Below are 24,387 nucleotides of genomic sequence, written 5' to 3'. Positions count from 1 at the left end.
CCCTACAATGCCACAACTTCACATTCCAGTTTACCAACAGCAATGACATTAAAAAATAGTGTAACAGCAGTAATCTCAAAATGTTCTAGGATTTCTGTACTTTAAAAAGTCAGTTTTTGATATTGGTCTTGTTTTGCTAAGGCAGTATATTCATTACTTGGTATTCACAGAGCATTAGTTCCGGGACTTCTCAAATACAAAATCCTCAGATGCTCAAGTCCCTGATATAAAATAGCATAGTATTTGTGTATAACCTATGCACATCCTTTCATATACTTTTTTTCTTTTTTTTTTTTTTTTTTTGAGTCAGGGTTCCTTCTGTCACCCAGGCTGGAGTGCAGTCATATAATCACAGCTCACTGCAGCCTCAACCTCCTGGGCTAAAGTGATCCTCCCTCCTCAGCCTCCCATATAGTTGGACTACAGGTGCATGCCACCACGCCAGACTAATTTTTGTATTTTTTGTAGAGAGAGGGTTTTGCTATGTTGCCCATGATGGTCTTCACCTCTTGGGCTCAAGTAATTCTCCCACCTCAGCCTCCCAAGTAGTCAGGACTATAGGTGCATGCCATCATGCCAGACTAATTTTTATATTTTTTTTTTGTAGAGAGAGGGTTTCACTATGTTAATCAGGCTGGTTTTGAACTCCTGGGCTCAAGTAATCCACCTGCGTTGGCCTCCCAAAATGCTGGGATTACAGGCATAAGCCACCATACCTGGCCTTCTCCCTTATACATTAAATCATCTCTAGATAGCTCATAAAACCTAATACAATGTAAATACTATGTAAATTATTGTCATACTATGTTGGTTTTACTTGTATTCCTTTTTATTGTTATTTCTTATTTTTTATATTTTGGATCTGTAGTTGGTTGAATGCATGAACGTGGAATCTGCAGATACAGAGGGCCAAGTGCTGCAATGATCTCTCAGCATGCTATAGTAGTAAATATCATCTTTTAATAAATGAAAGGAGAGAGGAGGTGCTATTCCTTTTCCATCTGTGCCCATCCAGCCCAGTCTGAGCAAAGCTAGTCACCCTTAAGAGCAAGTTGGTGAGGCCTGGGCCATGAGTGGGGATGGGAGAAAGGAGACCAAGGTCCCTGTGGCTCTCAGGAGCACACAGGTTTATTTTTGTCCTTTCCTGATGGCCCTGATTGTCAGAGCAGATCAAGCAGGGCAGCAGATTAATCCATTAATCTCTTCAATTCTGGCTTTCAGGGCCAAGGGCTGGGGGCTGGGGTGGGTGCTCTGAGATCTGGCCCAGCAATTCTGTCTCACACCCCTCTTCCTGAGATACGGCATCAGAGAGCCATTTCTCTGTGTTCCCCACACCTTTTCTAACTATTTTTAAGACAAATGTCCAAAATATAAGCCCTCCCTCTCTCCCTCCCTCCCTCCTCACACTCACCTCCTCATGCTCACCTCCTCACCTCCCTGCTTGATTTTAATTTCTTCACATGCTGGTCCTGGCATCAGAGAAGATAGGTGGATGAAAAAGCTTTAAAAAACTCAGATTCTTCCTGGAAGTGAACATGGGGGTATTTGCAAGAAAGTGGGAGTGTCAAATGTGGCAGAAGACATAAAAATTCATTTCAGGACACTGCATCTGATGTCTGAACTTCAGCCAGTGAAGCTGCTATGATTGAGCTTTGGGGTGTGTGAGTGTTGTTTTGTTTGGTTGTTAGTTTTTTGTTTTTTGTTTTTGTTTTTTAATAAATGCCAGTTCATTTTTGTCAAACTAGCTTTGAACGTTGCAACAGACCGAATTCTTTAGTTGCTAGCAACAGAAACCAACTGTGGTTAAATTCAGCCCTAATCATCATCATCATCCTAACAACATCAGAAGCAACAACAACAAAAACAATAGTTTGCTGTTGTTGCTGGTATTGTTGTTATCAGAAGAAACAGCTAAGCTTCAGAAAAGAAGGAAACCAGAGCAGTTTAACTTCAGGAAGCCAGACAGTAAGATATAACAGACACTTCATCATTGGGATAAATCTACTCCAGCCCAATCCATTCTCATGCCAACCCACTCAGAATGTGAACTCAAGAAGTAGCGGTCTTATTGACCAAGCTCAAATTCCAACCCATCACTTGGCTAAAGAAGGACAAAGTCCTACAATTGACAATTCCACTGCAACTATGTGCAACGGGAAAGGGGTTCTTGGAAGAAAGACTGAGGTACTATTATCAGAAGAGGAAGAACAGTTGGCAGGCAAAAACTGCAGGTTTCTTCTATGCAAGAAGACATTCTGTTTAGTTCTTATGGTCGAACGTTTTTATTTAAGAGGAGTATAAATCAGGTCACACTGGCTATTTTTCTAAAATGAAGCAATATATTTTCTAATAAGTAGAATGGCTACAACTACTCCACGGTACCTGAGATACCATGATAAACAGGTACATCCCTAGACAAAGTCACTACCCACTCTAAAGCATTGATTCTTGTAGGGAAAGCCCAGCAAGGAGGAGGCAGGAGGCGGAAGGCAGAGTGATTAAAAGGATGAGTTTAGTGTCCAAGGCCAGGTGCCGTTCACATCTGTAATCCCAGTACTTTGCGAGGCTGAGGTGGGAGGATCACTTGGGGCCAGAGGTTCAAGGCTGCAGTGAGCTACTCCAGCATGGGTGACAGAATGAGATCCTCTCTAAATAAATTAAAAATAAAAATTGTGCCCGACAGAGGTGGGTTGAGTTCTAGTCCTGTTACACTCTGACTGTGGTACCTCAGCCAAGTCTGAGCCTTAGTTGCTTCATCTGTAATAGGGCCTTCCTTGCCTAATTGCTCTCAAGACTAAATATATATACCTGGACAGTTCCATTATTAATATATTGAGGTTAGAATATATTAATATATTAAGGTTAGAAACGAGCATAGTGGTATGGTGTCCATATGCTGCATAGAAATAGAAGAAGATAGTTGAAAGTTGATAGAATCAGTTCACTCCCTGGGCATGGAGGAAGGGAGGTGCAAGATGGAGCAGGGAAGAAGGATATAGAAAAGAGAAAGGAAAGTACTTTTGCTCCTAACCTAGCACCACCTACTACAAGGTCATGGTCCTAGATCTGCTTCTGAAACTGTGCCCAGAATCCTTTACTTTTTGGTGAAGAATATTTTGAAGACTTGAAAATACATTTTATTTTAGAAATGAAAATGCACCTTGCCTCAAAGAAGGTAAAATTTGTATTTTTCCAGGTAGAAAAGGTGTGTTTCAAATGACCGTGAAAGTAAAACATGCCCACTATAAAAATAAAACAGACAATGTAGAAAAATCTCTGCATTTACATGGTTAAAAAATACTTACAATCCCATCATCCTACATAACCACAATTAAACTTTGGTTTACATCTTTCCAGGTACTTTTAATGTATCTATGCATGTCAAGATAACCATTTGGCTTGCATATTAAGGTGGGAAATTACCACAAACTATTAAGAACCCACTTCTTTTATTTAACACAGTTGTTTTCAGTCTCCTTCCTACCTTTACAAAGGTCACACAAATGACATACTCTCATCAGTAAACTGTCTTATTTCCTATGGTATTCGAAATCCAGATCCATGCTCCTATCCTCCAATCCCACCTCACCCTGGAAGGCTCTGGTCCATGATAACCATATATCACGGACATCTTTGAATGCTAATGAAAAAATATGTATCTTTTTTCATGGCTGCATGATATTCCATTTAAAAATAACAGCTAACTTGTATTACATTTAGCCTGTAGTAGGCAACAGGCTAACCAACTTGCAGGCATAATATCACTGAATCAGGATTCAGGGCTCACCAAAATCCTACAAAGGAAGGTTTTTATAACCCCCATTTTAAAGGTGAGGAAATTAAAGCCCAGGGAGATTAAGTAACTTGCTCAGGTGGCAAAGCTAGCAAGCCACAGAGCCAGGATTTGAACCCAGGTGTTCTAATTCCGGGGCCCATCCTCCTAACCATGATGTCTACCCCTTTCATTATTTATGTGTCCATTTGTTAATAGCAATGAGGTTTGTGTTTCTTGTAAATATTATTTACTCCAACATCTAGGTGTTTTTCTTATTTATGTTGAAAGGATATGCTTTTTCAGAGCAGGAATGAATCTGCCCTGGCTTCTCAGCCTATCAGCAAGCAAATGGGAGCTAGGCCAACCTCATCCGTAATGTGAACAGTCACTAAGTACTGATGTGTTTGTGTGTTTCTAAAATGACCTTGAGGTTGTTTGGCTCTAGTGATGGAGGGAAGGACTGAAGGATGAGGTCGAGTTGCTGAATGGACTGTCCTTCACAATTCCATATTTATTTGTTTATCTTCCATCTCTCATTATGACCTGTCTGGAAGTTGGCAGAAAAGCGGGGAGGATTTATGGATGTGCCCAAATAGAACTGGGCTTGGGGTTAAAGTCTCTTGTGGCAGCCACTAAAAAGCAAAAACAGAAACAAACACAGATACAAAATACAGACAGAGCTCCCAGCACAATTGAGTCTGAACAGTTGTTTTAGAGACACACAGGCACATCAGTATTTAGTGTTTGTATTCATTATAGGGTGAGGCTGGCCCAGGCCCCACTTCCTCTTTGACAGACTGAGAAGCCAAGACAGATAATGTGCCTGGAAAAATACTTTCCTGCTTCCACCTTCTCTCCTCATGGCTGTCTTATCTCCCTTGGGCAATTCATCTTCACTGTCTCCCCAGTCTTTGGCCTCCTTCCTCCATGTTCTTGTCATTCCAGTCATCTCTCCTCTTTCTAGGATCTGGCAGTTGTATCTTAACACAGGACAGATAGATCCCTCCACTTTTCAAAGTCTTCTCAGTTTGATCCTCATCAAAGAAGAAAGGCTGGATTCCTGTATTGTTTACCATGAAGGAGAGTGAGATTGGTGGAGGTTAGGTGACTTGTCTTCCACTGGTAATTCAGAAATATTACTGAGAAGCTACTACGTACAAAGGAAGGGGCTATGTGAAGCAGATGCTATGTCCAGGATTCAGGGTTCGCTTGATATGGTTCAGCTGTCCCCAGCTTTGTCCCCACCCAAATCTCATCTTGAATTGTAGCTCCCATAATTCCCACGTGTCATGGAGGAGACGTGTCTCCCATGTGTCACCAGTGAGAGGTAACTGAATCATTGGAGCAGGTCTTTCCCATGCTGTTCTCATGAGAGTGAATAAGTCTGAAGAGATCTGATGGTTTTATAAAGGGGAGTTCCCATGCACATGCTCTCTTGCCTGCTGCCATGCCATGTAAGACGTACCTTTGCTTCTCTCTTGACTTCCACCATGATTGTGAGGCCTCCCCAGCCATGTGGAACTGTGAATCCATTAAATCTCTTTCCTTCGCAAATTACTCAGTCTTGGATATGTCTTTATTAGCAACGTGAGAACAGACTAATACATCACTCAACCAGTTACACCAGCTGGGACCCAAGTGCCAACATCTTTATTTCTTACCCCTTGTTATCAGGTCCCATGGAAAATCTAGCTTAAGTCTCTTGTTTTAAGAGACCAATATACTGTGTGCTGGTTTCCATTTGACCTTCTCACCCCAATCCAGGCATAGTCTCACTCCATATTTTTCCAGCTAGAGGAGTCTGCTTTGCTCTTATAGTTCATTCACTCATTCCGCAAGTATTTACTGAGCACCAGCTACATGCCAGGCACTGTCTCAGGCACTAAGAAGTAATAGAAACAAACAATGACAACCCTGCCTCCCGGGAACTTATAGTCTAGCTGGAGATCAGATATTTACCAAACAGTCACAAAAACAGTGGCAGATGGCAGCTCTGGAAGGGCTTTGGGAAAAAAGAATCTGGGGCTGAGAGCTTATAACTGAGGCGCATTTCGGGTTTGTGGGATACTGCTGTGCATAGATGTAGAGGAGAGTATAGCTTCATTGGTGATTGAATGTTTTCATGTCACCCCTTGTGTTTATTAGTGCTGACGACAAAGGCTTAACCCCATAGTGTCCCCACTGCCATCACACTCACCTCTTCTCCTACAAGCACCTCTCAATTGGCCTCCTTGCCTATTTTCTTGGCTCCCTTCAGTCTGTTTTCCACATTAAAGCCAAAGAATGTGAACTGGTTTGTGCTGTGTCCCAGCTTAAAACTTTCAATGGCTTTCCAGTGCCCTTAAAATGAAGACCAACAACCCTAATCCCCTCCTCCTCCTGAATACCTCCTCTTCCTCAATGCCTCCCTGGGCTCTCTGGCCCCTCCCTGCCCATCTCACACCTATCACCCCCAGCCCTCATTGCCACAACCACACTGACTCCACCTTATTTCCTCAGGCACTTGGGGTCTTCACATGTATTTTTCCTTCTCTCTAAAATAACTTACAGTTCTCCATTCACCTATCCATCTTTCACACATCATCTCAAAGGTGTTTTCTTTCAGAAAGGCTTTCTTGACCACATATTAGAATAGATTCCTAGCTATAGGTTCCTGTGGACCCTTGTCTTGAGAGCACTTTTTCCAGATCATAATCATATTTGCATGGTATTATTAGGATTATGTCAGTTGGACTCCATGAGAGCTAAATCTGTGTCTTCCTCACCATTGTATTCCTGATACCTGGTCCAGTGTCTTCTACCTAGGGAGTAACCAAAGAAAGGATGAATGGCTTCATGGAGAAGTTTATAATCATTATAGTTAAAAGGATAGCCCCAAATGTTATAGTTCAACTCCTTTGATGTATGGACAAAAAATTGGGGAATCAGGCCAGGCATGGTGGCTCACACCTGTAATCTCAGCACTTTGGGAAGCTAAGGCGGGTGGATCACTTGAGGTTGGGAGTTTGAGACCAGCCTGGCCTACATAGAGAAACCCCATCTCTACTACTAAAAATAATAATAATAATGCAAAAATTAGCTGGGGATGGTGGCGGATACCTGTAATCCCATCTACTTGGGAGGCTGAGGCAGAAGAATTGCTTGAACCCAGGAGGCGGATGTTGCTGTGTGTGAGCCAAGATCGCACCACTGTACTTCAGCCTGGGCAACAAAGTGAGACTCTGTCTAAAAAAAAAAAAGAAAAAGAAAGAAAGAAATTAGAGAATCAGAGAGGGGAGATGATTTACTCAAGGTCACACAGCAAGTTAAAGGCAGAGCTGGCCTGAGATGATTTACAGCTTCTGCCACAATGTTCCATTGCCTCTCCAGAGACTTCCTCCACTAGCCTAAAAGTGCTGTTGTTTGAGATCCGTAATGTGTTGGTTAGATGGAGAAACCATCCCCATTAAGTGTTACAGGTTTTCAGGTGAATTATTTAGCTCATTAAGACTCATAAGGCCTGAGGATTCATTTGAAACTTTTTTGTCTATAATTAATTTTCAAATTAACTCTAAGGTCTCATCTGAGTACCAGTTCCCACTCACAGGGGGGCAGGCCATGGCCTCTACCCTGTGAGGCAAACCCTCAGCCCTCCTTTCTAAATTAGTTCATTAAAGTCAACAATAAACTGGAGCCTTTTTTAAAAAAACATTTCTCCACCCCAGAAAGGCTTTGCAATGAAGCATGAGGCAATGAGACGCCCCCAGGCAGTGCTGTCTCATGGCCAACAAGTGCATTTCCTGAAATCTGACAGGGGAATGAACGTTTGCTCTGCCTCTTGAAGGATATTTATGCACCTTCTGAAGTGTGACCAGGACACAGCTCAAACCTGTCAGATGCTTCCTCTCCGTGAATATGAAATGGCGGCTTCACTGCCTTGTATTACACCCCAGAACCGTGTAGCTCATGTAAGCTTCCGAATGGTGGGCAGTGGAGCGAAAGTAAGACATTCTTAATAGAAAGCTTGGTCCCAGGACTCAACCAGGCAGCACCAGCAGACCAACCAGGGATTTTCCACCAGGCGGAAGAGGTTTTCATTAAGCAGGAGAACTCTGCGGGAAGGAAGGTAACCACGGTGAAGTAAAAAGACTATCTATTGGTAGTTAGACAATTTGAGTTACCAAAAGAAAGTCCCTTCCCCTCTCTGAAGTCTCGGTTTTTCATCTACAAAATAAACTTAACATAATACCTATGTTCACCCTTAATTCACTTTTAAAGTGTCAACTGCTGAAGACATTCTAGGACCTGAAGACATTGCAAGGAACAAGGACACATTCCTTGCCCAAGTAGAGTTTACATTTAAGGAAGGAAGATAGATAATTAAATATATGTTTACCTGATACTTGTATACTTCCAATTAAAAGTGTCATTGAAGGGATAAAAGGAGATACAAATAGTGGTTAATGTTTAACGCTATGTGCCGGATATCATGCCAGGCATTTACATATAATAATAATAACAGCAACAAGTGTAATATGGGCCAGGCACTATTTTGTGTGTGTTTTACATGTTAACACATTTAATCCTCATTTAAAAATACATACTGGCCTGGGCAACACAGCAAGACCCTGTTTCTACAAAAAGTTTTAAAAATTGTCAAGGCATACTGGCACACACTTATAGTCCCAGCTACTTGGAGGCTGAAGCAGGAGGATGGCTTGAGCCCAGGAGTTTGAGGTTGCAGTGCATCATGATCACCACTGAAGTCTGACTTAGATAACAGAGCAAAGTCCTGCCTCTATTTAAAAAAAAAAAATTAAATGCTGGGTGCATTGATTCACGCCTGTAATCCCAGCACTTTTGGAGGCCGAGGTGGATGGGTTGCTTGAGCCCAGAAGTTTGAGACCAACCTGGGCAACATGGTGAAACCCTGACTCTACCAAAAATACAAAAATAAAATAAAATAAAATTAGCCAGATGTGCTGGCATGCACCTGTAGTCCCAGCTGATCATAAGGCTGAGGCTGGAGGTCACTTAAGCCTGGGAGGAGGAGGTTGCAGTGAGCTGTGATTATGTCACTGTACTCCAGCCTAGGTGACAGAGCAAGACTGTCTCAAAAGGAAATTGAACATTAAATAAATACTATTATCCCCATTTTATAAATGAGAACACTGAGGTACAAAGAGGTTAACTTGCCCAAAGTCACACAGCCACTAAGGGGCAAGACCTATGCAGCCTGGGCAGAGGTCTCTATGCTATGTGCTGCCTCTCATGATAGTATCATCTCGTTAACCCTTGCAACAACCTGGTAGGTACAAGTGTTATTCTTATCTTACAGATGTGGACACAGAAGCAGAATGTGTAAGTAACTAGTTTGAGTTTGCACAGCCAGGAGGTGGTAGGGCAAGACGAGACCCACAGTGGTTCCTCCTGGGATGCACGTGAGGTGGGCTGGCCCAGTGTCCAGCCCCAGGAAACTGGTCCCTCTGTGGCCAACTCTCTTACTGTCTTTCCTGTCCCTGTTCTTGCTTAGGTGTTCCTGAAGAGCGACCGTGTGGCCCGCATGGTGCAGAGTGGAGGCTGTTCTGCCAACGACTCCCGGGAGGTCTTCAAGAAGCACATTGAGAAGAGGGTGCGCAGCCTGCCCGAGATTGATGGCCTCAGCAAGGAGACTGTGCTGAGCTCCTGGATGGCCAAATTTGATGCCATCTACCGTGGAGAAGAGGACCCCCGGAAGCAGCAGGCCCGGATGACAGCCAGCGCAGCCTCCGAGCTGATTCTGAGCAAGGAGCAACTCTATGAGATGTTCCAGAACATTCTTGGGATCAAGAAGTTCGAACATCAGCTCCTGTACAATGCCTGCCAGGTAAGGCGTTTCTCACCTGGGCCCAGAGCTGTGGGTAAGCAGAGCTGCATTCCGACTTCTATGAGATGCTTCTTGATTTTTTTTTTACTGGATTAAAAGTTATTACTCTACTGGTAAAAAGTTGAATACTATTTAGGCTACATTATATTCATGCTTTTCTTCTTCTTAAAAAAAAAAAAAAAAAAAAAAAATTCTGTGAGCTCCTAAAAGTCTCAGGGGCCCTAGGCACTGAGCTCATTGTGTCTAATGGGTAAGTTGGCCCTATGAGTAAGGTCTGGTTTCCATGTGTCAAAAGTGCTAAAAATCAATTTAAAAAAAAATATGGTTTTGCCTTTGGTGTTTGCCAGTGGAAGGGCTTGTGCTTCCTCAGGTGGGAAGACAACTGAACTTAGCACCTGCCTGTCAAGAGAAATTTTTTAAAATGGGAAATTTGCACAAGGCCTAATACCTGTATATTAGTCACATCATGAATTTCTGAGTGGTTCTGATAGTGAGAGCTGAGGCTCTGCTTGGGTCCACCCCAAAATGGGCCTGTATTTCCTCTAGATAGAGGACCGGGAAAGCGAGGTATCTCGTATCTTGATATCCTACCTAATCTTAGCATTATATTCATTTATTCAATAAATATTTATTATGTGCCTATTTTGCAGTCTGGAATTCTTACTGGGTGTCTCTTAGGAGCACATTCCCAGCCCCTAGCCCTAGAGATTCTCATTCTGCAGCCTCAGAGCATGGCCCAGGAATCTGCATTTTAAACAAGGGCCTTCCTTCCTGGTAATTATGTTGCCCTTCGCCTTCAAAGAATTATCAGAGAGATTCATCTTTGCCTTGTTTGCTAATATTCCCAGTGTATAAAATCTTGACACATAGTGAATGCTCAGTAAATGTTTATTGAATTAATAAATGGATAATGGAAAATTATTTTAACTAGTAGGTAGGGTCTTATCAACTATGATATATCACCTAGAATTTTCTGGATGCTTTAGTAAGAGTCTGTTTAGCATTTCATAATACAACACATGCATCACATTCAAAGATATTGGTGGTATCTACTTTCATGTCATCCAACTTTAATTGAAAACATTGATTACAAATCTGGAGATGAAAGATTTCTGTGACGGGTCAAAAAGTATTTTGAAATTTCAAATATCAATATAAAATTACATTTAATCATTTTTATTTAAAATGTAACTACATCCCACCATGTAGCAGTTTTAGAATGGGATAAGCAGGTGGCGTCAGCCTCCACCACCACTATCACCTCCACCAGCATGTCCACCACAAGAAGGTGTCATAGCTTCCATATTGAAAAGTCATCCACCTGAATTATAAGCAAGATTCCGAATTACAGAGAGAGTCAAGTGTTCCTAAACCTTCTAGGTACAAAATTATTCTAGGGATTAATTTTTCTTCTTACTGCAACAGCTTATCATGCATATTTTCTGTGCTTGCCCAAACCTCAGCATCATTGGAATGAATCCATTGCTATGCCATTTCTTGTCTTATCTCAGTGGCAGGATCATATTTTACTCTTTTCTCCTAAAAAATGAATTAATCCAACTCATTTTACCCTCAACGTCTTTTTTGTGAAATAGAAAAAAGTGCAATAATATTAAAGAATATTGTCTTCTCTCCCCAGAATAAAGATTGTACTCTTAAAATAAATTAATCCAACTCATTTTACCCTCAACATCTTTTTTGTGAAATAGAAAAAAGTACAATAATATTAAAGAATAATACCTTCTCTCCCCAGAATAAAGATTGTACTCTTAGCCAAAAAGAATTACAAGATAGGACAGGCACAGTGGCTCAGACCTGTAATCTCAGCACTTTGGGAGGCTAAGTGGATTACCTGAGGTCAGGAGTTCAAGATCAGCCTGGCCGACATGGTGAAACCCTACTAAAAATATAAAAATCAGCCAGGCATGATGGTGGATGCCTGTAATCCCAGCTACTAGGGAGGCTGAGGCAGGAGAATTGCTTGAACCTGAGATCATGCCATTGCATTCCACCCTGGGCAACAGAGCGAGACTCTGTCTCCAACAAAAAAATTACAAGATAAAGGAAAGTACTTCTTCTTGGGACAGAGCTACTGTATTTTACTCTCTATTGTTTAGTATTTTACTCTCTATTCATATCTAAATCTGATTATTGTTTCAGGGTTTCATATCAATAGGAATTAGGGCAAAAGAAGATATGTAATTTATACATACAAAAATACACATGAATTCTAAATATATGGTTTTGATTTGTATGTCTTTAGTAATCTAAGTTTAAGGAGTATATTGGCAAATGAAAGTATTTTAAAAGAAAGAAAACATTGGTCATGATAATATTTCACAACATGTAATACCCATTTCTATGACAATATAGAAATGGCTATTCTCCAAACTTACTGTGGCAATAAATTCTTAATGCAGCCTTTCTGTAATCTGTCAGTTTGCAGCAGAACACCTTTATAATGGGAAAACTTTTTGACCTAGGAGCTCCGCCTTTAGGAATTCATTACAAGTAGGTACTCAGAAGTGTGTGCAAGAGTGTGAAGTCCAAAGATGTTCATTGCAGCCTTTTATATGACAGTGAAAAAATGGAAACATGCTTAATTCCCAACAGTATAGGATTAATTAATTAGATTTTGATTTAACCATACAAGGGAATATTCATTATCCAATAGAACAGCAATAAAAGAATTGTTAAAGAAGAAAGCTTGCCATGTGGGAAAATGTTCCTTAGATATTGCTGAGTAGAGAATCTGGCTGTGAAGCACAGTATGCAGACACAGTCCCATTTCTATGGGGAAAAAATGATGGAAAAAGGTACTAGACAGGCAAATAACAAAATGTTAACTGTGCTTATGTTTAAAGGATAGGATTATGGTTGATTTTTATGATTTTCATTTATACTTTTTTCTGACTCCAAATTTCTACCTTAAACACAGTTATTCTGTAAATGAAAACAAATACCAAAAGTCTCAACAAAGAAACCATCAGAACAATGAGATATGAAGAAAATTATCTTCTGAATTGTTTTCTAGACTTCTAGACATACCACCTTCATGATTTTTGCCATTTCTGAGTACTAACTACCTGTATGATTATTTAATATTTCTTATTAAACCAACTCCCAAATTCACCTTTTTTGGTTTTTGTTTTTTTGGGAGATGAAGAGTCTCACTCTGTCACCCAGGCTGGAGTGCAGTGGCACAAGCTCGGCTCACTGCAACCTCCACCTCCCAGGTTCAAGTGATTCTCATGCCTCAGCCTCCTGAATAGCTTGGATTACAGGCGCACCACCATGCCTGGCTAATTTTTGTATTTTTAGTAGAGATGGGTTTTTCCATGTTGACCAGGCTGGTCTCGAACTCCTGACCTCAGGTGATCCACCCACCTTGGCCTCCCAAAGTGCTGGGATTACATGTGTGAGCCACTGTGCCTGGCCCCAAGTTCACTTTTTAAACCTGTCATTATTTTAGGTAATGTACATAAAATCACAGCTTTGATGTATTCTTTTTACAAAAAATAATATGCATTAAAGTGAAACCTAACTATTAAAATAGAAACTTTTCATTGGCTGGCCCTCTTAGATCATCTCACACCACAGTGAGGCAGAAGGCATGGTGATAGTAGCCAGTGCCCTGATGCACTGAGGCTGGTGGGACAGAGCTCTCTGACTCCATCCCTGAAGATAGCCCCAGACTGAGCACAACGGCATTCATCTGAAGTCTGCATAGGCAGGCAGCAAAGCAGAGATTTAATTTACCTCCCTCCTCTTTCCTTGCTGGCAGGCTGTATGTAGACAGGCAGCAAAGATAGTGTACCTGTCATGCCTTACCATCAGGTGTCTGAAATTATAGATTTACTCACTTTCTCGCAGACTACACTCTCAGTTCTGCCCAACTCATATCAACTCACAGGAGCAAGAATACAGAAATTATATTATATCACTTTCATTCTCACTCTGCTGAAATTGTTTCTTGTTTAATTTTTTATTTTCCAGACCTTCTTCTCCTTACCAAACAAAGCAATTTCTAGGTGCTTCCCAAACCCAAAATGTGCTTAATGTTTTCCTCTTATGCGTATCATATCCTAGGGGAAGCTGTAATCGGATTTCTGCTGCTGCTTTGTGAAAGTTCCCATGCTCTCTCTTTATAAGGTTCTGCCAGTAACTGCCATTTTTTCTCAAATGAGAAATGACATTTATCAAAGGGTGATTATATCAGTTGCATATCAGTTGTCTGTTGTAACATGAACGATGTCTATCAAAACATAAGAGAAAAGCAAGAGAGTTTAACAAGTGTCTCTGAATTTGCACACGGAGTTTCTTAGCGTCTATTCTGTTTCTTTGAGAATTAGTGGATAAATCTCGTAGAAGAAGTTCATACTCAACATAATATCCAAAGTAAAATGGCAAATTTTATTATGAATCAGTGTTGTTTTTATTTTTCATAGACCCTTGGGAAGGTGCAGTCAATTATGTAGCTATTTGAGTTGAATTCTAAAGGTAACTCAAAAAATGTAAGGTAGGCTGAGCACACAGCTCCATTCCAGCACTTTAGGACACCAAGGTGGGAGGGTTACACAAGTACAAGAGTCTGAGACCAGCCTAGGTTCCACCTCTACAAATAATTTAAAAACTAGCTGGGTGTGGTGGCATGTACCCATAGTGCCAGCTACTTAGGAGGCTGAGGTGGGAGGATCACTTGAGCCTGGGAGGTCAGGGCTACAGTGAGCCATGATCTCACCACTGCACCCTAGCCTGGGTAACAGAGTGAGACCCTGTCTCAAAAAAAATTATTTTTATTTTTTTAAGATGGAGTCTCACTCTGTCACCCAGGCTGGAGTGCAGTGGCGCAATCTCGGCTCACTGCAAGCTCTGCTTCCCTGGTTCATGCCATTCTCCTATCTCAGCCTCCCGAGTAGCTGGGACTACAGGCGTCCACAACCACACCTGGCTAATTTTTTGTATTTTTAGCAGAGACGGGTTTTCACCGTGTTAGCCAGGATGGTCTCGAACTCCTGACCGCGTGATCTACCTGCCTCGGCCTCCCAAAGTGCTGGGATTACAGGCATGAGCCACCGCGCCTGGCCAAAAAAAATTTTTAAGTGAGATAATTTCAGAATAGGTTGTATTATCTGAGAAATGAAGCTAAGACAGACCTGCTTTCCATCTTCATGAAATGCAAAGCTGACAGCAATGATGATGATAATATGATATTTAAAAACATTTTCAAGATGCACCATCTCTCCTCTTTCCCTTTAGTGACCTTCAAATTTGGTGTAAATTTGATTCTCAGTGGTACCAGCTGTCTGCTACTTTCTACTCCTCTTTGTAAGTTTGTGAGTTATCCTTAACTACCTCGTTCAAAACTGTGTGGATATTTTCCCCTGAAAAATACCTCAGAGGTGCATTTTAGAAGGAATAGGGTCTACATCTTCATGTATTTTTAAATGCAAATAGACTTCTTAGTGAAGCAATCCAGCTAATTTTGAAGAGATGTGGTCTATATGAGCTAAGGATGTCAGTTGTATCTCGATGTTTCCATTCTGCTCTTTGAAATGACATTTCTAGTTTTTCTGTTACTGATCACACTCTTCCCTTCTAAACTAAGTGCAGCATGACTCCAACTTTCTCCTTGGCCATTACATGTGCCCAACTGGCAGCAGGGATAACATCCACACTCCAACTAATAGGATATGACAATAATCTCTTCATTTATTCTCTCTGAATTTCTAGAGGCTTTTCAGATAAGTCTGGAAGGAAGAAGAAAGAAATCAAGAAACTTGATTTCTCAATTTATAAACACCTTTGCATTTTCAATATTGGATTCTCTATGATTATTGAACTGCTAATTTTCTTAACATTTAATTTCCTTTCCTCCAAACCATCATCAGCATGGCCTTTGATGATGTGGTTATCTTATTACAGTACTATCTTCCTTGAACTTGATGAGCACTTGGCAGCTTTTCAGATAGTTTATTAGACTCTGAAGAGAAACCTCAAATTATCAGGCTTTCAGCTGTGACCCAGATTGCTGGGTTGTATCCATACCTCATTACAGAGCCCTTAATCTCCATATAACTACATAGCTTTTTCCTGATCCAGAAGTTTCTGGTAGGTCTGTTGACTGAACATATGCTTTAGGGGCCAGACTCTATTTCTTCACCTCTTTTATTGATCCTAAAACAACAATATAGTTTTTTGCATGAATGGTCTTTCACTGAATATCTACAGAAGAAATATTTTAAAATCTGGAGATAGGAAGTGGTTGATGGAAGGCTAATATTAAACCCTTTTATTTAGAAACATACTTTCGTCATTCATTCAACAGATTTTAGCATCTACTGTGCACTAGGCATCATGTGTTGTATGCTGAGGATAGAGCCTAAACTTTCTTACTTTGTCTTACAATGGCCCACGATGTGGCTCCTGACTAATTGTCCTCCTTGTTCACTACACGTCTCTCAATGACTTCATAGTTGTCCTGCTTAGATTATTGTTTGTGTTGTCTTGGCCATGTAACAAATTGCCACAAATTTAGCAGCTTAAAAGAATGCCCATTTATTATCTCACAGTTTTTCTAGGTCAGAAGTCCAGGCATGACTTAGCCAGGTCCTCTATTAAGGGTCTCACAAAGCTGGAATTAAGGTGCTGGCCAGGCTGTGTTCTCATCTGGAGGCTCAACAGGAAAGGATCCACTTCTAGGCTCCTTCATGTTGTTGGCAAAACTCCTTTCCTTGCAGCTGTAGAATCTCCAGATTCAGCAACAGGGAGAGAGAGAGTCTCTGGTGCATCAAATTTTTTTATTTCTAGATGCACTATTAAAAGGATCACCTGGCTGGGCACAGTGGCTCACATCTGAAATCCCAACACTTTGGGAAACTGCGGAGCGAGGATTGCTTGAGGCCAGAAGTTCGAGAACAGCCTGAGAAACATAGGGAGACTCTGTCTCTACAAAATTTTAAAAAATTAGGCAGGCATGGTGGCATGTACCTGTGGTCCCAGCCACTTGAGGGGCTGAGGTGGGAGAATCGCTTGAGACCAGGAGGTGAAGGCTGAAGTGAGCCATGATAACACCTACTACTGCACTCCAGCCTGGCTGACAGATCGAGACTCTATCTCAATCAATCAATCAATCAATTGTTTGATTAAGTCTGACATTAGTTTCCCTTTAGATTAGTTTAGAGTCAACTGGATGTAAAATCTCTTCATTCTTGGCATATACTATTGATTAGAAGCATATCCTCTTGAAAGAAGTTATATACTATTGATTAGGTTCCTCCCACACTCAAGGGTGGGACCGTAGTAGGGCAGAACTTACTGTGTGAGGCATCCAAACATTGTTTGCCACATTGTCCCTCCCCCATCCCACAGGCTTTCATAAGGCTGGCTCCTTCAGGTATCATTTTAAATGTAACCTTTGTAGAGAAGTTTTCCCTTACCATTCTGCCTAAAATGGGCTCCTCAGTGTTTGCTCTTTTCCTTCCTGAAAAAATACCCTGCTTATATAGCACTTAATGCAATCTGAAATTGCTTTGCACACTTATTTTCTTTGTTATTGTCTATCTCTTCTTCTAGATTTCGTTATGAGGAAGAGTGATGTCTGTTGTGTTCACCACTGTACAGCCAACACTTAGCACAGTGCCCAGCACAAAATAGATGCACAATTAAATATTGACTAAATCAGTAAATGCAGAGTCCAAGGCAGTTATGGCCTCAAGGGGCTTAAATGCCCACATTACACAAGGTGCACATTTGGTCATTTTTTTCTGGTTCAACAAAGTGCAGCAGTGTCACAGGTCTTCAGTATTCAGCTTGAATTTACCTGCCAGTACTCCTGTTTTATAATGTGGATATTACCTGAGGGACACAGTAATCTTTCAGGCATAAACTTTCCTTCTGACCACACTCAATCTGTCTCTTCCAAGACATGGTTGACCAAAGGAGGACAGAAATTAACCTTGTCTTTTCAAAGTCATACACTGCCCCTAAAAGTCATTAGCTATTCAAGGGACTGCCAGTTTTAAATGACTTTGCTTGCCAGATGTACTTTAATTTCAGCAATCTTCCAATTGAAAATAGATCAATACGTATATACTGGCCAGGTGTAGTGGCTCACATCTGTAATGCCAGCACTTTGGGAGCCTGAGGAGTATGGATCACTTGAGACTAGGAGTTCAAGACCAGGCTGAGCAACATGGCAAAATGCCATCTCTACAAAAAATAATACGAAATAATTTAGCTGGGCGTGGTGGCTCACACTTGGGAGGCTGGGATGGGAGAATTACTTGAGTCTGGGAAGCCGAGGCTGCAGTGAGCTGTAATTGTGCCACTGCACTCCAGCCTGGGTGACAGAGCAAGACCCTGTCTCACAAAAAAAAAAAAAAAAAAAAAGAGAAAACAAAAAGATGCATATACTCAGTTACTAGCGACAAATTTAGAGGCATTAACGATGTGGTTGGTACAGGGCCAGAGGGCAATATTTAATTTCCCATAGCAACAATTTTCTGAAGACCCCATCATGGTTTTTCTTACTTCTCTATCACTTGTTTCTAGAACACATGGCCAGATATTTCTATCTGATTGCACCTGCTGTTAGCAAGAAGCTAACAGCAATGGAAAGTAGAAATTGAGAGACAGTGAGTATCCTGCATCTAAGGAGCGGGGAATTGGGCATTTTCTATGCAGCCTTCAAAACTGCTATAGACATTTCAGCAATCTCTTTCCTTTGTTGCCAAAATGGATTCATAAGTATGCTCGTTTATTCAGTCTTTTCATATGCATTAAGCCACAAAATTGTAATCAGAGATGTAAAAGAGGTGTACTTTCAGAAAAATACATAAAAAATAATATTTTCTGCTTTTTTCTACCTTTTGCCAAATGACAAAGTCTATAAGCCATCTAGCATAGCCTTGCAAATAGAGATATTTTGCTAGCCTTTGAACACGTTTCACCAGTCCAGATTCCCTATGCTAGTAATTTGAATTTTTCTTCTTCCAACATGCAGCCTTTTGGTTTCCTCAGTGATTCAGACTGATGCAGAATTAGCAGAAGCTTGGGTAATGGAGTATAGTGTATTGATTAAATTTTGTTGTTAACCCTTTGTGTTTCAATCCTTTTTTTTTTTTTTGACAATATGAATAAAATACATTAATTCCCTTTCCTTGGTGGCTAGTGAATGATTCTACATCATTCTTTTAGGGTGAACTCTTAGTGGAGGCTTCATAATTTATGTTCTGATCTCCAGTTTGGACATCAATTTTACCTACCAAGTATTAAGCACTTACTATGTGCCAGACAGTAAGGCTAATACTTTATATGCATCATCATATTTGATCCTCATAACAAGTCTTTAAAGCAGACATTTGTACCTACATTTTAATAAACAAGCTAAACGGGGGGTTGGACAATTTTTTCCAAGGTCAAACAGTCAGTCAGCAACAAAGCTTGGATTTGAACTCAACATTTCAAGACTTCAAAGCAAGCTCCTAAGTAGTCATCTTTTCCATAGAGAAGATTTTGGAGATTAAGTAGAAAGTTTATTGATCCTGTCTAGACTCTAGGAAGGTGGTAGGTATGTGTATATTTTGCTAAGTCTTTTATGAATCTCTTCTATTTGTCTCTTTTTTCCCCTAAAATTTGTTGGAAGAAAAGAAAGCTTAGTTGAAGACTCAATTCTGTATATTGGCTAAGAATTATTTTAATGGACACATCTATTCAATGAAGACTCCTTAGGTTTCTTTGCTTTGCTCATTTATGTTCTATCGTAGCAATCCAAGTGTTTCCTGATTTAATTTTTAAAAACGTAGGTAACAAAGCCCTGCAGTCTTCAGAGGATGGTTGAAGGATAGGGAATGCTTGTTTTTCTTATCTTGTCATGCTTATATGTGATCTGGCCAATTGGATGACCTGAAAACTGTAGCTATTTCATGTTGTTTCCTAGCTGGGCCAAATTTTTAAACAGTTGTTCTTTGGAGGAAGAACATACAACATCACACATAAAATTCCAAATTGCAAAGCTTTTCAGTTAATAAGTAAACTAGGAGTTGGTAAATATTTTAGGCTTTGTGAACCCCATGGTCTTTGTAACAACTACTTAATTCTCATTGTGGTGAAAGCAGCCACGTATAATATGTAAGGTATATGGGCATGGCTGTGTTCTAGTTAAACTTTATTTACAAAAACAGGCAGCTGGCATATTTGACTCAAGGGCTGCAGTTTGTTAACCTCTAAATTAAATAATTATCACATCATAGCAACAATAATTATTTACTTTCAAAAAATTATTCCATGGACATTAGATCTTACCTTTTCCACCCAAAAGCACTCTTTTTCTCCACAACTCTTCCAACATCTGTTATTTTATTTTATTTATTTTTTTATTTATTTTTGAGACGGAATCTCGCTCTGTCCCCCAGGCTGGAGTGCAGTGGTGCGATCTCTGCTCACTGCAAGCTCCGCCGCCTCCCGGGTTAACGCCATTCTCCTGCCTCAGCCTCCCTAGAAGCTGGGACTACAGGCGCCCGCAACCACGCTGGGCTAATTTTTTTGTATTTTCAGTAGAGACCGTGTTCACCAGAATGGTCTCGATTTCCTGACCTTGTGATCCGCCCGCCTCGGCCTCCCAAAGTGCTGGGATTACAGGCGTGAGCCACCACGCCCAGCCCATCTGTTATTTTTTGACTTTTTAATAATAGCCATTCTGACTCGTGTGGGATGGTATCTCATTGTGGTTTTGATTTGCATTTCTATAATGATCAGTGATGTTGAGCTTTTCTTCATATGATTGTTGGCTGCATGTATATCTCCTTTTGAGAAGTGTTCATGTCCTTTGCCTACTTTTTCATTGGGTGGTTTGTTTCTTATAAATTTGTTTAAGTTCCTTATAGATGCATGATATTAGAGTTTGTCAGATGCATAGTTTGCAAAAATTCTCTCCATTCTGTCAGTAGTCTGTTTACTCTGTTGATAGTTTATTTTTCTATGCAGAAGCTTTTTAGTTTAATTAGATCCCATTTGTCAGTTTTTGCTTTTGTTGCAATTGCTTTTGGTGTCTTCATCATGAAATCTTTGCCGTGCCTATGTCCTGAATGGTATTGCCTAGGTTGTCTTCCAGGGTTTTTATAGTTTTGAGTTTTATATTTAAGTCTTTAATCTGTCTTAATTTTTGTGTATGGTATAAGGAAGGTGTCCAGTTTCAATCTTCTGCATATAGCTAGCCAGTTATCCCAGCACCATTTGTTGAATAGAGAATCCTTTCCCCATTGCTTCTTTTTGTCAGGTTTGTGGAAGATCACATATTTGAAGGTGTAAGGTCTTATTTTGGGGTTCTCTATTCTGTTCCATTCGTCTTTGCATGTGTTTTTCTACAAATACCATGCTGTTTTGGTTACTGTAGCCCTGTAGTATAGTTTGAAGTCAGGTAGAATGATGCCTCCAGCTTTGTTCTTTTTTTGGTAGGATTTCCTTGGCTATCCAGGCTCTTTTTTGATTCCGTATGAATTTTTAAATATTTTTTTCTAGTTCTGTGAAAAATCTCAATGATAGTTTAATAGGAATTGCACTGAATCTATAAATTGCTTTGGGCAGTATGACCATTTTAACAGTATTGATTCTTTCTATCCATGAGCATTGGATGTTTTTCCATTTGTTTGTGTCATCTCTGATTTCTTTGGGCAGTGATTTGTGGTTGTCCTTGTAGAGATCTTTCACTCCCTAGTTAGCTGTATTCCTGGGTATTTTATTCTTTTTGTGGCAGTTGTGAATGGGAATTCTTTCCTGATTTGGCTGTCACCTTCACTGTTGTTGTAAGAAATGCTAGTGATCTTTGCACATTAATTTTTGTATCCTGAGACTGCTGAAGTTGTTTATCAGCTTAAGAAACTTCTGGGCTGAGACTATGGGGGATTTATAGACATAGGATCATGTCATCTGCAAACAGGGATAGTCTGACTTCCTCTTTTCCTATTTGGATGCTCTTTTTTTCTTTCTCTTGCTTCATCGCCCTGACCAAGACTTCCGATACAGTGTTGAATAGAAGTGGTGAGAAAGGGCATCCTTGTCTTGTACCAGTTTTCAAGGGGAATGCTTCCAGCTTTTGCCTATTCAGTATGATGTTGGCTGTGGGTTTGACATAGATGGCTCTTATTATTTTGAGGTATGTTCCTTCAATACCTAGTTTATTGAGAGTTGTTAACATGAATGGATGTTGGATTTTATTGAAAGCCTTTTCTGCATCTGTTGAGATAATCATGTGGTTTTTGCCTTGAATGCTGCTTATGTGATGAATCACATTTATTGATTTGTATATGTTGAACCAAACTTGCATCCCAGGTATAAGTCCTACTTGATCATGATGGATTAGCTTTTTGATGTGCTGCTGGACTCAGTTTGCCAGTATTTTGCTGAGGATTTTGCATGAATGTTCATCAAGAAAATCGGCCTGAAGTTTTCCTTTTTTGCTATGTCTCTGCTAGGTTTTGGTGTCAAGATGATGCTGGCCTTATAAAATCAGTTAGGCAGGAGTCCCTCCACCTCAATTTTTTGGAATAGTTTCAGTAGGAATGGTACCAGCTCTTCCTTGTACAGCTGGGATACTACGATAGTACCTGTTTAATAAGGTGGTTCATGCTAGCTTTATTAGCTACCATTAATTAATCCAATTCTCACATCTTAAGAAAGTTCCTTTCTAATGAATAATGAAGTATAGGGTGGGCTGGTTCTCTGGAATCAGTTATTGAAACAATTAATCAAATTGTGCCAGGAAACAATCTGAAGAAGTGCCTTCAATAAGTATACAATGCAATTTGAAGGAATAAAATCCATCCACAATACATTCTAACTGTTAAAAGTCAATATGTAAAACAGTAGACAATTGTAATATATAGTGGCAGTGTAAATCCAGGTTTAGCTATTTATTATCTATGTGACCTTTAGCAAGTTAATTAACTTTTCTCCAAAGAGATATTACTAACTATCAGATAGAAATAAGGTATGTAAGGAACCCGTCACACGATAGGAACTCAGTAAATGATAGCCTGGGTTGGTGATGGTAGTTAGTGGCATGGTGATGGGGGCAGTAGGGGACATAGCAGAGTGGTATAAGTTTCAACAGCTGGAGCACTTTATAGCTATCAGATGACAATAGGGTTTGATTGGTCAGCTGCCGCTTCACAGAGAAGGTACTAGGTGAGCTGGGTTTGAATAATGAAGAAATTGTTTAGACTGAATAAAGAGAGATGATCTGAGATGTCTGGTATCTTCTTTTACCCAGTGATAGACCAGAGTAGAGACAAAATTGTATCATAAGTGTAATGTGGTTGAATGAAATAATTACCTCAATTCTTTGCTGCTGTGTATTAAAATTAAACACCCTACCATGGCTCATTGGGCATTAAGTGAGCTTCTCCACCCCTTAACTTTGGCCCCAGCCATCATGCTTGTTTTGTGAGTGGGCTGTCAGCAGACTAAATGAGCAGAGGTCTTGAGATGTGCCTGTGCATATGGTTTTGCTGCCATTGCACTTTGGGGATCTTCCAAGAGAAGACCATGACCTAGACAGTTGTTACCCCTGTAGCATGGGCCTCTGCATGATACAAATGAAACAAATCTAACTGGACCCACAGCCTGGAGCCAAGCCCAGATAAGCCAACTCTAAAGCAACCCATAGTCTAAAACCTACAGCCATGCTCAGTCTAGGTCAACAGAACCCCAATCAGCTCACAGACCCATAAACATGGCAATCAACATATGTTAGTGTAAGTAACCGGTTTCAAGGGTTGTTTGTTATCCAGTATTATTGTGTAAATAGCTTATGAACACAGACAGCATTTAAAATGAGTAAGCATTATGAGTAGTAGATGACTAGTAAGATACAGGCATAACTACAGTGGGGTTCTAGTGTTAACCACCAACCTCTCTTTCCTGTGGCAATTGTCCTAATCTGGATTCTCTTCCTTTGTCTCTTTCATTCTCTGTCTTCAACCTAAATTGTCCACTTTTCTGAACTATACTGGTGTGCTTGCTTCCTGGCATCAATGCTGATATGCTAGCTTTAAAAGACTGCTTCTTTGAAATTGGAAGGGAGGAGATGATAGGTTGGCTGAGGTAAAGGAACCCAAGCTAGATAGAGTTCCTCATTATTCAAGAGTAAGGGTGAAATCTGAGTAGATTCTGGAACTGGACAAGAGATAAGAAGTCTGAAATCCTTATGTATAGGGAAGCCAAAAATATTTAACAAAAATCATTAGAAAGCTGCAAAGCCCTTGCCTTTACAAGGGATGTGTTTCTTTTACTGTTGTGATAATACCTGTATGGGTTAGCTGTTGCTGCATAACAAACAATCCTTAAATTCAATTGCTTAAAACAAGAAACATGTGTTATTGCTCACAAGCCTACAAATGAGCTGGGTAGTTCTTATGGTCTTGGCTGGGCTCACTTATTGAGTTTGTTGTGTTTGTTGTCAGCTGTGGGGTTTGGTAGGAAGCTTTGTTCTATTAGAAGGCCAGATGACTGTGGATTGATCTAGGATAACCTCAGTGGGAATGATTCCACACCCTGGACTTTTTCATATGGCCGTTGGACAGGGTTCTAAGTAAAAGTGTACAAGGACTCTGGAAGTCTTGGTTCAGAACTGTCATACTGTTGCTTCCACTGTTTTCTATTGGCAAAGGAAGTTACAAGGCCAGCCAAAATTCACGGGAGGAGAAGCAGACTCCATCTCTTGATGGGAGAAGCTATAAATTCACATTGCAAATGTGTGGTTATAATC

At 40.4% G+C, this 24,387-nt stretch overlaps 1 protein-coding gene across 13 annotated transcripts in view; it reads left to right on the top strand.

Annotated features, from left to right (window-relative positions):
• CADPS (calcium dependent secretion activator) overlaps positions 1-24,387 on the top strand; it is a 483,498-nt gene that overhangs the window by 111,348 nt on the left and 347,763 nt on the right. For all 13 annotated transcript variants that reach the window (XM_015130515.3, XM_077993272.1, XM_077993270.1 and 10 more), the window contains exon 3: positions 9,288-9,620. In XM_015130515.3, the coding sequence (XP_014986001.1) occupies positions 9,288-9,620 (333 nt within the window). The remainder of the gene's footprint in view (positions 1-9,287; positions 9,621-24,387) is intronic.

Source organism: Macaca mulatta, chromosome 2 (assembly GCF_049350105.2).
Source record: "Macaca mulatta isolate MMU2019108-1 chromosome 2, T2T-MMU8v2.0, whole genome shotgun sequence".
Taxonomy (NCBI): Eukaryota; Metazoa; Chordata; class Mammalia; order Primates; family Cercopithecidae; genus Macaca; species Macaca mulatta.
This window is presented reverse-complemented; position numbering and strand designations above follow the sequence as displayed.